The 14,180-nt window shown below is 38.9% G+C and overlaps 1 protein-coding gene across 23 annotated transcripts in view; it reads right to left on the bottom strand.

Annotated features, from left to right (window-relative positions):
• ANK3 (ankyrin 3) overlaps positions 1 to 14,180 on the bottom strand; it is a 381,574-nt gene that overhangs the window by 203,154 nt on the left and 164,240 nt on the right. For 5 of the 23 annotated variants that reach the window (XM_069796013.1, XM_069796016.1, XM_069796014.1 and 2 more), the window contains exon 1: positions 9,425 to 9,854. The exons of 4 other annotated variants lie outside the window; for them this stretch is intronic. In XM_069796013.1, coding sequence (XP_069652114.1) covers positions 9,425 to 9,538 — 114 coding nt within the window. In that variant the 5' untranslated portion in view covers positions 9,539 to 9,854. Of the gene's footprint in view, positions 1 to 9,424; positions 9,855 to 14,180 lie in introns of those variants that run through there. 14 more of the 23 variants (XM_069796008.1, XM_069796004.1, XM_069796010.1 and 11 more) reach the window with 7 other exon arrangements.

Genomic DNA, 14,180 nt, shown 5'->3' with positions numbered 1-14,180 from the left:
TTACTTGAAAGTTATACATTGCTAGGTACAGTCAGTAGCTCAGTTCCACCTTTGCCTTCTATTAGTAAAATGCCCCATAAACTCGTGTTGGGAAGTGGAGGGAATATCTATCCAGGGGATATTGCACAGCTCTGCTTTTCTACAGGTTCCCAGAGAACACTGGGGACCACTTCCAGATGGGTAACCTTGGGGACAACATACAGGACATGTCAATGGGAAGGACAACTACCCAGCTAGCTGTGACAATCTTGCTTAACTGAAGGAGGTCAACGATGGAGTTATTCTACATCCTGACATTTAAGCATAATTCCCCAGAAAATAAACCAATGTGCTGAACAGAAAGTGAATTCCACAACTGTATCTTCTACCAACACCAAATAGGGCAGGTAAAAGTATGGTTTATTAGAACATACAGACAGGATAGCATCACTATGGTTTCTCATTTTAATACTGCCTTTAAGGAAAGCTCTTTAGAATATGCAAATCAGTGTGCTCTAATTGAAAGGTAGATATCAAAAACTGCACTGACTTATGAATTGTTCTGAGCTTTGTGAACTCAGAACATGATGCAGAAATTGCTGGTGATGCTGTCATTTGAAGAATTTCAAAAGAAAAGTGGCAGAAGTTTGAAAAAGACCATTTAACATTTTGATCTGTTCTATCTAATGACTTGTTCTTTCAAATTGTCTTTTCATTAAAAAAAGGATTTATAATATCTTTAGTAATCAATGACAGCAATAGAACAGAATCACAGTGGAAATTACATAAATGAAAAAACCAAATTATTTATATGCACCCACACAGTGTATACTTCTGAAAACACCACTAACATCTTTGTGGACGGCTTCTCCCTAAGGGCCCAGACTAACCAACAGCACCGGTGATAGGCTGAGCCTGGCTTTCCAGGAGCCGCTGCATGGGAGCAAGGGGAACATGCTTCCTCTGAAATTAAACCCCTTGCAGCACCATACAACCTCTCCCAGTGAAGTGCTCTCTAACACAGATGGAGATTCACTGTGGGAAGCAGGGACACTTCGGAGATGCCTTACTCAGGACTATTGATCAACACAGGTGGGGAGTCACTGCCAAATCCCTGACCACCACCTCCCCTCCTGCTCTCGCCCTGCATACATACAAACTCACTCACATGGTACATGCATTGTGTGTATGTTTTGGTGTGTATAAATCCTTTACTTGTAGAGGGTATGAGTTTTTGTACACACGCCGAACTCTTCAGCAGAGCTCAAAGATGCCATGCAAGCAGCTGTTCACAAGAACGGCATCCCCAGCTTGGCAGATCACATCATCGTTAGTGGAGAAGAGTATTTGTGTTAAACCCCGTGGTTACTTGTCAGTACTAGTGAACTATGTGAGTACTTGAATTCAGATTGGTTACTAGTTTCTTGTAGTCTATCAGAGTTGAAGGATTTGCATAATCATGGTGCTTACTTTTAAAATATGATGATGTAAAACCAGCCACTTCAGCAGCTCCAGGAAATCCCTTCACAGCACTCAGAATTCAGCGACTACCTGCCTCCTCTTCCAACTTCCCTCCTAACTGTCTTACTCCAGCAGAGCCTGGGTACTTAATAACATCTTATTTCAAAAGGCAGAGGCCACAGGGTTAAGGACAGGGCTGTAGCTCAGAGCTGACAAGATTTCACAAAAAAAGATACACTTCTCTGCTTTCAAAAATACCTTCCATATTCTACAAAAATACAGACAATTGACATATTATACCCTCATCCCATCTATGCATATGTACTTAAAGGGGTATTACAAATCAGCGTGGAACACATGAATGTAATTCAAGCTCATTTAGTGATGAGTGATTTTCCCTCGACACACACCAAAACTGAGAGCTGTTCAGAAATCTGCTCAGAATCTACAAACCACAATCTTCTATAAGCCATCATGGACAGCTTTGCAGAAAGCAGGCAGTGATTTCCACTGACACCGGATCAGGTATCAAAGTGACACATGCATCCTTTCCTTCACAAGGGAAGCAAGTGACAAGATCACAGTGGTTTTTTGTATTTACAAATTATTAATTCCATGGGTGAAGCACCAAGCACACCTGGGAGACTGCCCAGCTCCTTGTAGAGATGGGGTCACCAGAGACACCAAGTTTAATGCTGCTGATGGAGATTTTGTTGAGGTACCCTCCACTAGGCACTATGGTATATATATGTCATGTTACACCCATGAAATAAATGCAGACATTGTGTCTGCATAACTTGCCATGATGGTGTAATGGATACCTGTTAAGGTACAGACCTTCATTTCCTGCTTGTGCTCATGAGCAATGGCTGTGTTAACAGAGGCCTTGGATACTACCACTTTTATCAAGAAGTAACTACTTCTATAAAGTCCTGTTAATTCCAGTTGGATCAATATGGAGTAGGATATATTCTGCATAAACTAGGATATCAGAAACATAGAGTGAACCCCTTCTACCTTGTCCTTTTATGTTTAATTATGAAAGATTTTAAATGAAAAATTAGGAAGATACTGAAATGAACACTTGAAATGAGATTTAAAATTGATACACAAGCTGTCATGGCACAACATATAATACATTAGATCCTTCAGCTGCTCAATAAGCTAAAATCCAAAACTGTGAATAAAACATAGCTGAACAACCAAAAGATTAGATAAAATACATCATTCAGGTCATTAAAACAAACCAAAAGAAGTTTTCTAAAATAACACTCAGATGAAGGTGGCTCTGCAGTACAATAGGCCCTGTATCTTTCCGCAACTACAAAGGCAAAATAAAGTTTTAGTTCTGGTACATAATACAAAGGCATTAAACTGCTTGTGTACATCTTAGAGCACTAACAATCTCATGCGGGACAAATTCATGTTAGTAAACAGTCTAACTTTCTAAATAATGGAGAACTTCAGTTTATTGGCAAAATTATAATTTTTTTTTTAAATAAATACATCCCAGAGCAAAATTTCTTTTCAATTAGCAAAACAATCTTCATATCTCAATCTAGTTCTCCTGTCCACATTAGTCTTACTTGAATAAATACTAAAGAAACATTCTGTTGGATTTCCCTTCCAAGTCACCACACAGTGATTTCAATCTCTGTAAAAAATAAAAACAAAAGCTGACCTCTTCTGTGGAGATCAGTAACTAGCCACCTCACAGACCACTGGCTAACAAAGCAGAGCTCCGCACAAATACCGCACTCAGGCAACAGATATACAAGAAAGATTTTAAAAAGCATTATACAATCCCAAACATCCACCAGAGATGCCAGTGCCTGATCTGCAGAATGCCCAAAGCTCTCAGCTGAAGCTGCAGGGTTGGCGGATACTTGATACCTTTGAAAATGAGGACATTGCTTCAATGTATCTCACTTACATGCACTGAATTATCCTCTGAAGGCACCTATCTTTTTCCATTTAATATATAGGGCTATAGCCTAAGTTAGATAACTGAAGTCAGGAATAATGTGGGGCAGCTATATTGTCTCAGTTGAGCTCATTACCTGAAAGGGCCCACACACATCCCAGTCTAATGGGGAGGCATTATTTTGTGGAGTTGCTAAAAGGCCTAAGAGGTTTCCAACTTGACAGGCATGCTGGGACTGATCAAACCCTTAAGGCCCAGTTCTCTATACCTTTACAACACAGCCCTGTGCTAGCCCTACTGCCTCAGTCAGAAAATCCCCATTACCACTCTACCAGTGGCCTAAATAGCTGTACAAACTACTGAGTAGCAGCAAATCCAGCCTTTTATTGTCCAAACTTCCATTCAAATCAATGTGGGAATACATCAGGCTTTGTATGGGAATTAAATAAATATATAATTTTTAAATACATCTTACAACTCAGAGTTTTCTTCTTCTCTATTTCTTTCCTCTACCCACATCACATATACCAAGAGCCTAGTTCTTACTCCCCATTCTAGTCAAACTAGGTCTGACCGAGTCTAACATTCAATTTTAGCAGGTGCTCAGTCAGTTCCACTAGCATTTAGTGTAACAAACATTTAGTGAATGGCCAAGGGGAATTCTATCAAAGTACGCACAACTTATCCTGAAGCCATCAATTCAGGCAAGTTAAGAGCTTGAAATTATCAGTGCTTTGACTTTTGGCACAGGGCTGAATATTCATAACTGCATAAAGAGTTTGGGGTTTTTTTATTAAAAAAACAAACAAACAAACAAAAAACCCCACTGTTCATCAAACATTATCTTTGAACTTTCTTTTGCTTCAAAAGCATCCATTTTCCCCTCCCCCCTCAGCTCTTCAAAAAGAACCCCAATAAAATCCAGCCTGGGTAGAAAAAACAGAAGGATAAAAGACTCCATTAATACCAACCAACCAAGTAGTTGAAACAGTATTGATTTACACTCACTGAGAGTCCAGCTCTAAATCTAGTCACTGAGCAATCTTCCTATAATGGCGAGGATGCCCATTGTTGGTCCTCCCTCTTCCCCATCTCCTCCCACCACAAGCTGGTAACATCAAGCATAACATGGTTTATAACCCAAACTAACATTTGCATAATAACTAATGGCCATCCGTTGCGACGGCACAATCCTGAGGCATCAAGAAGGTGAAGAGGAAAAGCCGAATGTTCTAAACCTGCCTAAATAAAACTGTAAACTTATAACAGTGCAAAATTTTTTCTGGGTTTATAAACAACAAAGCAATGCTGAGCAGTGCCCACTTCAAATGATGCTGTAGTGCTACCCACACAATACAATGCAATCTTTTCATTCCTTTGGGGGTCATCTTCAAAGAAAGAATTGTTTTTCCAGCTGAATACAAACACTCTTTCACCACCCAACCCCATGCTAGTAACAACTCAACACTGCTAGTAGATGTCCCATCCACCAGTGCCCCTAAACATCTATCAAAAGTATCTTTAAATTCTTTAATTAGATTTGCCTCTGGCAGAGCATCATGTCCAAAATCAAGGACATGACTGAAATTTTCCTCACACCTAGGGAAGATTCACTGACTTAACAGTTTTTCCTTCAGGCCCTAAATCTACACAATCTTTTCATTTACTATAGGTCATGTTCCCAGATATTAGAGCAACATCCACCTGGTTTATGCCTTAACACAACTGAGTTAAGGAACAATCATTTGTGCACAACCTATCTAAGTTCTACTACTGTCAAGTTCAACTGTTCAGAAACTATGAAACATCTCTCTAATCCTGAGATTTGTTTAAAAATCATAAAATTAAAAAAAAAATAAAAATGGATGGGGATTTGTACTTGTTATCTGAGTTAAAAGCCTTAAAGCTCACATTTCAAGCTTTACCTGATAACTGGTAGACTTGTTTGCATGTGAAAACTGCACCAATTCCAACCCTAATTGCTTTTTAAAACCACAGGGCAATTCATTGCAGGAACATGTGCCTGTGAGAGAAAGAATTATTCCCGTTTTCCTTAAACCTGCTTTAATTATCACTGTGAACCAAACTGAAGAAGTCATTTGTGCTGAAGTTGGTCTGCACGCAACCCTTTGCTCACGTTAATTGAAAAAATTCACCATCTGCACCCACACAAACTCATGAGACTTGTACTTGACATGGCTGAGATCCATAAAATATTTGACAGCCCTGAGAGAGCTGAGGGGAAAGTAAACAGTGGGAGTCTCCCAGCTAGGACATGATGATGCCCTCCTGGGGTCCTGATGCCCCTGGGAGGTGTTTCCAGCTCTGCTACCTTGGGCAGTCCAAGCCATCTCCACAGGCCCTCGCAGCTGGGAGCAGAGCCCAGCCCAGAAGATGCACAAGCTCCTTGAAGCCACATGAACAGCTGCACACCTACAGGTTGTTCCTGATATGACATTTCAATTTATACCCATTAGGAAATTGCAGGGCAATTTTTCCAGCAGACCTGAAAGTTAAGTAAAACCTTCAAACACTGTGAGCCTTATGATGAAATGACCAGGATTTGCAACATTGGCATGCATTACTTTCTCTGCTGCCCACAAGTTTGCAGCAGCAGAGGATGTGACAGCAACAGCCTTTAACATCTCAGATACAGCAGCAGTCAGGCTTTGCATTGTGATCAAGCTATTCTGTGTTCCCAAAGAACATGCTAGCTCCTGAGCACTACATGCAAATGGAAACCACTTCAGTCCTACTGAATATTGTATAAAACATAAATCATTGAGTATGTGCCAAGACCTGCCCTTCTCTTCTACTATGCACTGAACAGAGAACACAAAAAACAATTTCAGAGATTTCACCTTTATTTTAGGAACAGCACTGACTAAGCAACTAATTTCTTTCCAGACATTATTATAGGATAAAGAATTTCTAGTTTTCGCAAACCAAACTACATACGACAGAGCCACACTATAAGAAATCAAGCAAGCTATCCTATGAATCACTTATTATTAAGGGTGGCTTGGCTTGTTCTGTGATACTATTTAAGGCTTAGGTCTGCCCTTGGGTGTACTCAAACTATTTGCAGTGTAGGACACTGCAAAACCATCCAGAGGCAGAACTGCTTGAAGCTGTAATATAAACTTGAACAGAATAAACGGGAAACCTGTATAATGCAGACCCTTCACTGTACCCACTTCACTTGCTGGTCCCATCCCCTTCTCTTGCATGAGTTAAACTACTTAAGCTCTGAACCTTCAGAAATGTCTTGAATTCAGGCAAACACAAAGAGCATGGTAGGCCCACAGGGCACAGAAGCACAACACCTCTACAGAGCTAAGTGTGGCAATTTGAAAATATCTCACCTTGAAATGAAATAGGATTGGATATAATACAGGGGTTTGTTTTGTGTATATTTTTAAAAAGGTCATTTCTCTCGTACAAATATTGCAGCAGGCCTTAACAGAAACATTATTGCACTGTAAATTGCTTAACCAGTCAAAAGCAGTGAAATATTACGCCCAGACAGCAATCCTCAAACTAAATAGGAACATAAATCATCATGACTGTTGCTGGTATCATCAAGTCTAGGACACTGGGTGCTCCCACCAGCCTTGCTTTCTAACCATTGGCTGCCTTGGTCTCCTTACTGTATAAATTATCCAGAAACGTTAGCACTCTCTGTTGTTCCAATCTGATTGGAAGACCCTAAAGGATATTTCTGTATACTGCTTAAGCAAAGGGTTAGCTTTGTGCAGTATCATGTGATCAACAAAAAAAACCCCAGAGTACTGCTTGCTTGTGGGTGGTGCAGAGGAACAAGAAGTGACTCACAACTCATAGTGGAAAAATTGGGGGGAAAATGTTTTAAATAGTCAGGAAAGTACAAAATGGCAAACCACAATTATTGGACTTCCTACGCCCTATGTACTGGGTGGCAGAACCATGTCTTTGCTATGAGAAGACTGATGCCCAAATGTATAAATGTTAAGTGAAGCAATTGCTGCTTTTTGGTCCATTCTCCTAGTAGAGAGAGCCTCTACATGCCCTGAATCTGCAAAGTCCTAAGGAAACCCAGAAAGAAACTGGAATAAGCTACCAAATTCCAGTGTGACATGAAGGGGTCAGGGGAGGGGGAAGGGGGGCGCGATACCCAAAAAAAGCCTTTGGTGGAGCAAAAGCTCTCTATTTTATCTCATTCTTAAGATGCAGAAATAAAACACTGAAAAAAATCCATACATTTGAGATTAATAGGCTGATATTTATCCATGTGCCATTCTGGTTGCCAAGAGATTTCTTTTCTACAGCACTGTGTTGTATAAACAATAAAGCATTTTTGTCCACAAAGCAATTGTCTCACCTCACTGAATCAAGAGCCTCTCACTGCCACATCACTTCTATATTGTTCTAATTACAAACTGTGAGAAATGACCGTCACACAAAGACAGTATATGGGTATGGTTGGGCATGCTATTGTTAAACTTGAGCACATTAAGTACAACGTGGGCTTCCTGCATCATGAGTAGAGTCAGCTGAGAGACTATACATTTTAGCTCACAAGCCATAGGTAAATATGGGTTTGCAGGCCAGCTCCTAAAATTCGTAACTGCTGTGGTAATTTTCAGCTGGGGGAAAAAAACCCACCGTGATAGCTATATTACAGACCTGCATATAACCTAAATAGAAGGCAAGAAAAATATTACTAATTCAGGCTAGTTTCAAACAGCAGCGCCCCAAAGAATCTTATTTTCACACTTTCCTTTATACTGGAAGATGATTCAGAAGATCTGTATGTATACATTCACACAGAAAAAATACCTACAGTTAACATGCTGCAGTACATTCACTGCAGCCATCTAAACAGTCTCCTAATGTGCTCACTAGAACAGAAGGCAGTGGGTTTCTTAGTGCTTTTCATTATGTATAGTACTGCCATAGCAGAGAAAAAAGAGAAAAGGGCAGGGAAATGCTGACTCTCACCCAACCAAAAGATGCACATATGTTAGAGGAAATCTACATGTCATTTAGGAAGCACATGCACCGCTTATCTGAGCATATGAACATAATCCAATCCCCCCCTTAGGGGGATTTCACAAAGGCACACAGAAGTACTACATACCCAGGTTTCTGTTAAGACAACCGACTTCTTGATATGTTCTTGAAAAATTGTCATAAAATACAGCCAAAGACAAGAAATCAAGGCAGGGCCTTATGTCTATGGAGCAGAGTACAAGGTGTCATTTTTAAGGACATATCCACAGAGCTGCCAAAGTGACTGGCCTCTTCATCTGTCCTTATGCCACAAACCATAACTATTTTGCTTTATACCTTAGAGAGAAACAGTAAGACTGGAATCACACAGAGGCTCCTGAACTGAACAATGAGCAATGCAGTGCCTACAGAATTTTTCAGATCCTAGTTTGCTAGAGGGTTTTCTGCAGCTAAGACAAATCTACAGCAGAGAAAAACCAGGCTCTGTGATCTCAGTCACATATTTCCCTAACAAAAGAAAGTTGCTAATAACAGATTGTTACAGCTCAATTCTGTAAAACAGCTCACTCTTAGTAGAAAAGAGAAACACCGAAACACCTCATTTCTGTAACATTATCCCAAAAATGGATGTTTCAGAAGCCAAACATGTGACACAGTCCCAACACAAAGAAAAAAAAATCTGCCTCCACACACATCCCTTTTAAGTACATGTATGTAAGGCTAAACTATTATGCCATTAAACCTATGAGAAAGCTCAGCATTTAACCTCACATCGTGGTTACAAACTATTTTCAACTCACAGCTTGCATATCACAGTAACACAAGTGAGTTATCTGAGAAACGAATGCACACCTTCTGCATCACCACTGCAATCAACTAATATTCAATTAAACATTCAATTGCTTTGCAAACCCCACAGCACTGGTTATCAATGCTATTTTACAATGTTAACAAATTACTCCAACAGCTACCAAGTTACACGCAAGAATGAGCTTTGATACTTCAATTGCAAGGTAAGAAAATTAAAACAAAAGAATCCCTGTCAGAATTTGGCACAGATCTAGATACCTTTTTCTTCCGATCCCGGGATCTTTTCCTGTGTTTTCTTTTTTTCTCAGTTTCTTCATCAGCATTAATTTCTAAATCCCTGGTTTTCTTTAACTGTGATGCTGCGTGAGCCATAATGCATTAAAAATCCTTTACAACAATGTTCCCTTGTAAAAGGTGATTTCCTCGGGCACCTTTAGCCAGCCCTTACAGCAAATGTTCCAGTGATTGGAAGGAAATCTGTGACCAGAGCCAGGAACACATTCAGGATTCAGAGATCTCACAGAAGCTTGCAGTCACTACAAAAAAACATAGTTGCAGATTTCTTCCTATACCTTTCTATACCTGAACCTTTATAAAACAGCGCAGCCATCGTAATGCATTTAATGTAATGAAAAAGACAGCTGGGACAGAGAAAGCTGTATTATGGCTGTATCCCCTGCCACCAGCTGGAAGTGTCTAAGTGACTCCACTGAAGGGGGAATGCTGAAAAGGAGTGCTTTCTATTAAAAAAAATTCCAGAACAATAACATACGCTGTATTGTATTTTCTTCACTAATCCTAAAGCACGTTTCTAAAACCTATTAAAAAATGCAGTGTTAGTGATGTACATTTCTCAGCTAGTTTTGTATGCTAAGCCATTTAACCTATAATGAAATGGAGCAGCTCCTACTTTAGGTTAACTGCTGATGGTGACAAAAAAATAAAATAAAAATTTCTTTTTACCATGGAGACCCTGACTGCATTATGTAGAAAACAATGCATGCATTGCCGTATCTTAACAGTGTGTCCTTTATACCCATTTTTCAATTCCAACACATTTTGTGAGAGAGGATTACAGAAAGCCCTGTTGTCTTTTTTCCCTTTTTTTTTTTTTTTTTTAAACATACTTATTACAACACATCATACAGAAAGAAAGATGCAATCACACTAGTGTGTGAAACAGGCATTTAATTCATGGAAGATTTCCTGGCACCATTCTTTTACGTGGTCAGAAAGGGAAATCGGCACTATTTCCATGTAGTTGGAAATGTACTTTTAGGCTTTTATGTGAAGGCTTGCTTCAATCATCTTACTATTTTTGCCACCTGAGTCCTCAATGACTGCAGCTTTTGAATATTCATTATGGGAGGTAAAATAGCAGCAGTATTAAGGCCTGCAGGAGGATCTTTTACTAGGATGAACACAGAGCAAGCATCTAGTAAATAAGGAACCATATTTTTTCTACACAAATATGAACAATCAGCAGCTTGCCTCGAGATTGCTGTTTTTAACCTTTCCCAGTATTCCTAGTAGCATACTTCACAGTAATGAAGATTAGCGTTTTAAGGCAGTCTGATTTCTTTCAGATAAGAACCAGAAGTCTCCACAAGTGAAACTGGTGTATTTTACATGAGACTAGCTTTTATTCCCAGAAGGAAAAAACAGAATTTACTGTAAAAATAAAGTTAAATTTATTTGAAGTGCAATTAGCCAAATCATAGTGAATCTTTGAAGTGTGGCATAAAATCCAGAGAGGTCTCATGAGGTTGTAAATATTCTTCCCCTGAACTTGAGAGACGTTTTCTGAATCCTGGTTGTTGAGGTCCAGTAAGTGACATGCATCCGTTGCTTTAGTTTTCACAGAACATGGCTAAAAGTAAAATAACCTTTTAAGTCTCCAAAACAGAAACTACTTTGAACACACTGTATGTTGTCCAAAAGGCAGCACATAGTGCAGTTTGTCTACTGTTCACAGGCTAACAAACTAGGTTTAAAAAATTGTTTATTCTGGAATGACTTTTAAGAAATGCTCAAGGATGGAGACCACAGTTATGTGACCTTAGGGACCTTTCTTCCTGATGCAGTAAAATCACAGGTTCCTGTCTGTATCCAAAACTCCCTGTACCTACACACCACCATGTACCTCTCCCTACTCTTCCTCCACATCTGAAAGACTTCTGAAGACTCATATAATGCTGCCTTTGGAAAGTTGTGGAAAGAGGAATGTTACACTTGGGCAATGCCTGGTTTTGAACCAGAAGTAAATTCCCACTTCTCCATGTGCTACGGAAGCTTGAACAAACATATTTCTATTTATAAAGATGCAAAGAGTATACCCGAAGTATGCCCAGAGCATGCTTTCAGGCATAACTGCAAGCAGTCAAAGGCCACATTCAGGCAGGTATCTGGATTTTGGCCCAGCTCTTCAGTGAAGCACTGGGCAGCAGTGAGAAGACTCTATTGTACCACAGGAGCCCTACTGGAGAGGGGAACTGGGTAAAGTTACTCATTTAAGGGGGCTGGAGAAGATATCTCAAGGATGCTGGTGGAGAAACTATCAAGTTTCAGTGGGAAATGGAAGACTGCCTTGTGCCAATTTAAAAAAGAAAAAAAAAAAAAAAGGCAAAGAAAAGGCATCCAAGGCTTCACTTTCTAGCTCACTAGCTGCCTGCATGACCTTGGCAGTTATTGTCTCTGAAGCTCCATTCTTTCTCTGTAAAATAAAGTTGACATTAGTTCCCCTGCCTGACAGAACAGTTATTAACAGGGAAGTGCTTAGAAAATACATCAGGACCAGAACTGAAAATGGATTCAACAAAATTCAATAGAGTTGGATCCCTCTTATTCCCAGCACATTTCCATCTGGATTTGGAAGACTCATGAGCCTTTGCCTTAGGAAACCAACTTCTTATTTGAGCCACAAATGAAGCGAATGCTGCTGTCATTCACTGCTTGCGAGCTAATCCTGTTATGTTCCATAAATCTTTTAACTATACTAGCCTGTAATTTATGCCTAAATAACCTCATTAAATGGAAATACAAATAACATATTATAAAGTGTTATATGTTTAAAATACTTGAAGCATACTTTTTAAAATGTTGGTACAGAAAATAATATGCACATGTGCAGCTTAAAAGCCCTAATGCCACCTTATGCACAGGCCATATTCTATGCAGGTAGAAAGCAGTCCAAGCTTTTATTAATGAGAATAATTCTAAAAAATGAGGATAATAAGTGAACCCACCCAATCCCTTGAGATACGCGTAAGTACAAGGATGTTATCTGTTAGCCAAGCCTGCTTCATCCCAAGTATCTTTTCAGCTCATTAACCAACTAGACCAAACATGTAGACCTTTTTATTATGTGGATTACAATCCCTGCTTGAATTGTAGAGTCCAAATTCCTCCTGAATTAGATTTCAGGAAGAAAAAACACTTTTTCAAGCTAGGATTTTGACAAATTATGTCTTAGCTAGTAAAGCAACAGTTAAAAAAAAAAGAAAAAAAGATGATCCTTTATAGTTGGAGCAATACTAGGGAGATTTTGGGTGGCTTGCAGGCTGGAACAGTCTCAAACAGAAAAGAGGTTACAAAAAGGTTGTGAGTAAAAGATTCAGACCCCTGCGGAAAAGAGACTGTATATGTACAACTTCTGCTTTTAGAGAAATGGTAAACTGGCCTCATTCACTGGACGGCGATAGGGCACTGCCAGATGAAAGATGGACAAAGAGTGAAGGTTTTCATGCCAGATATGTCGTAACTGACTTCAGGGGAATTAGGTACTGGAAAGCTTCATTAAGTGCTTCTTTTTAGACTTCAGTAAAATAATTAAGCTATTTGATTTCACCCTTAATTACAAAGTTAATGAAATGCCAATGAGTGTTTCAGCACAATCCATAGGGTCCTGATAAAGTTAAGGAGAATGATAAACTGTATCTTACTTGAACAATGGGAAATTTACACTTTCTGTTAGTGCAAGGATAACATCTACTTAGCTTCATCTACCCACAAAGTCCTAATAATGGCTGGGAAGTGATTTTATCAACTTGAAAGTGAAGTGTGTTATTTGGTTTAGTTTAAGTTGCTAGTCCCACTGTTAAAACTAGATTCAAGAGAGGTTGCAAAACGGCACTAGCACACAATATTGAGACAGATTTTGAAAAACCACAAGCAGTTATTGGAGGGGAGAAATGTTTGCTATCTAGTTATTGGAGTTAATTTATCAATTAGGTAGCAGCTTATGGAGCAAAGATGGTACCATTACTTTTACATTTATTTTAACTAATTATGTGGCACAAGAAAAAAAAGATGAGACAGTAATGAAAATATTGGTTTACTAAGAATATACCAAAAAATGGATCTATGAAAATCTAAGCTCTTTTAGGGAAGGTGGAACACCATAGAAACATTCAATATTTACATTACTTAGATCACTATGGATCAAAAAAGGCTTATAATCATACACAGTGCTAGAAGGTCACTATGACAACTCTTACTGGTAAGCAAAGTATGTTTACATTTTTCCAAAGCTGAAAAGAATTGTTATAGGTAGAATAGAAAGAGCAGAGAGCAAAAGAAAGGAAAACACATGAAGAAAAATAAAACCAATTCTTGTTATATTACTCTTAAATTCTTAATTTATGAGTTATCTGATACAGAACAAATTATAAAAGGGGGAAGGGGAGTCTATCTTTCTGCTGCTATAGGCCTGCTCTGGATTATTTTGTTGAGAAAAGCAGTGGAAGTGAGAAAAAAAAAAAAAGAGAGAAGAAGAACAAGACATGATAGAAATAAGGGCAATATCAATTTACTAATTCATGAAAATTACACTTTGGGAGAAGACTAAGCAGAAGAAATAAGAGGTCTGTTTTGAAAAAAAATGCTATGTGAAATTTAGTTAACTGAGAACTCTTCAAAGGAGTCTCATAAGATTCATCTGCTCATGCGTTAGACTAGCAGGCCTCGCGTCTCAAAAACAAATGCAAAAATAAAGCAAACAAACAAGATTAAAAGC

This window comes from Haliaeetus albicilla, chromosome 11 (genome assembly GCF_947461875.1).
Source record: "Haliaeetus albicilla chromosome 11, bHalAlb1.1, whole genome shotgun sequence".
Classification (NCBI taxonomy): Eukaryota; Metazoa; Chordata; class Aves; order Accipitriformes; family Accipitridae; genus Haliaeetus; species Haliaeetus albicilla.
This window is presented reverse-complemented; position numbering and strand designations above follow the sequence as displayed.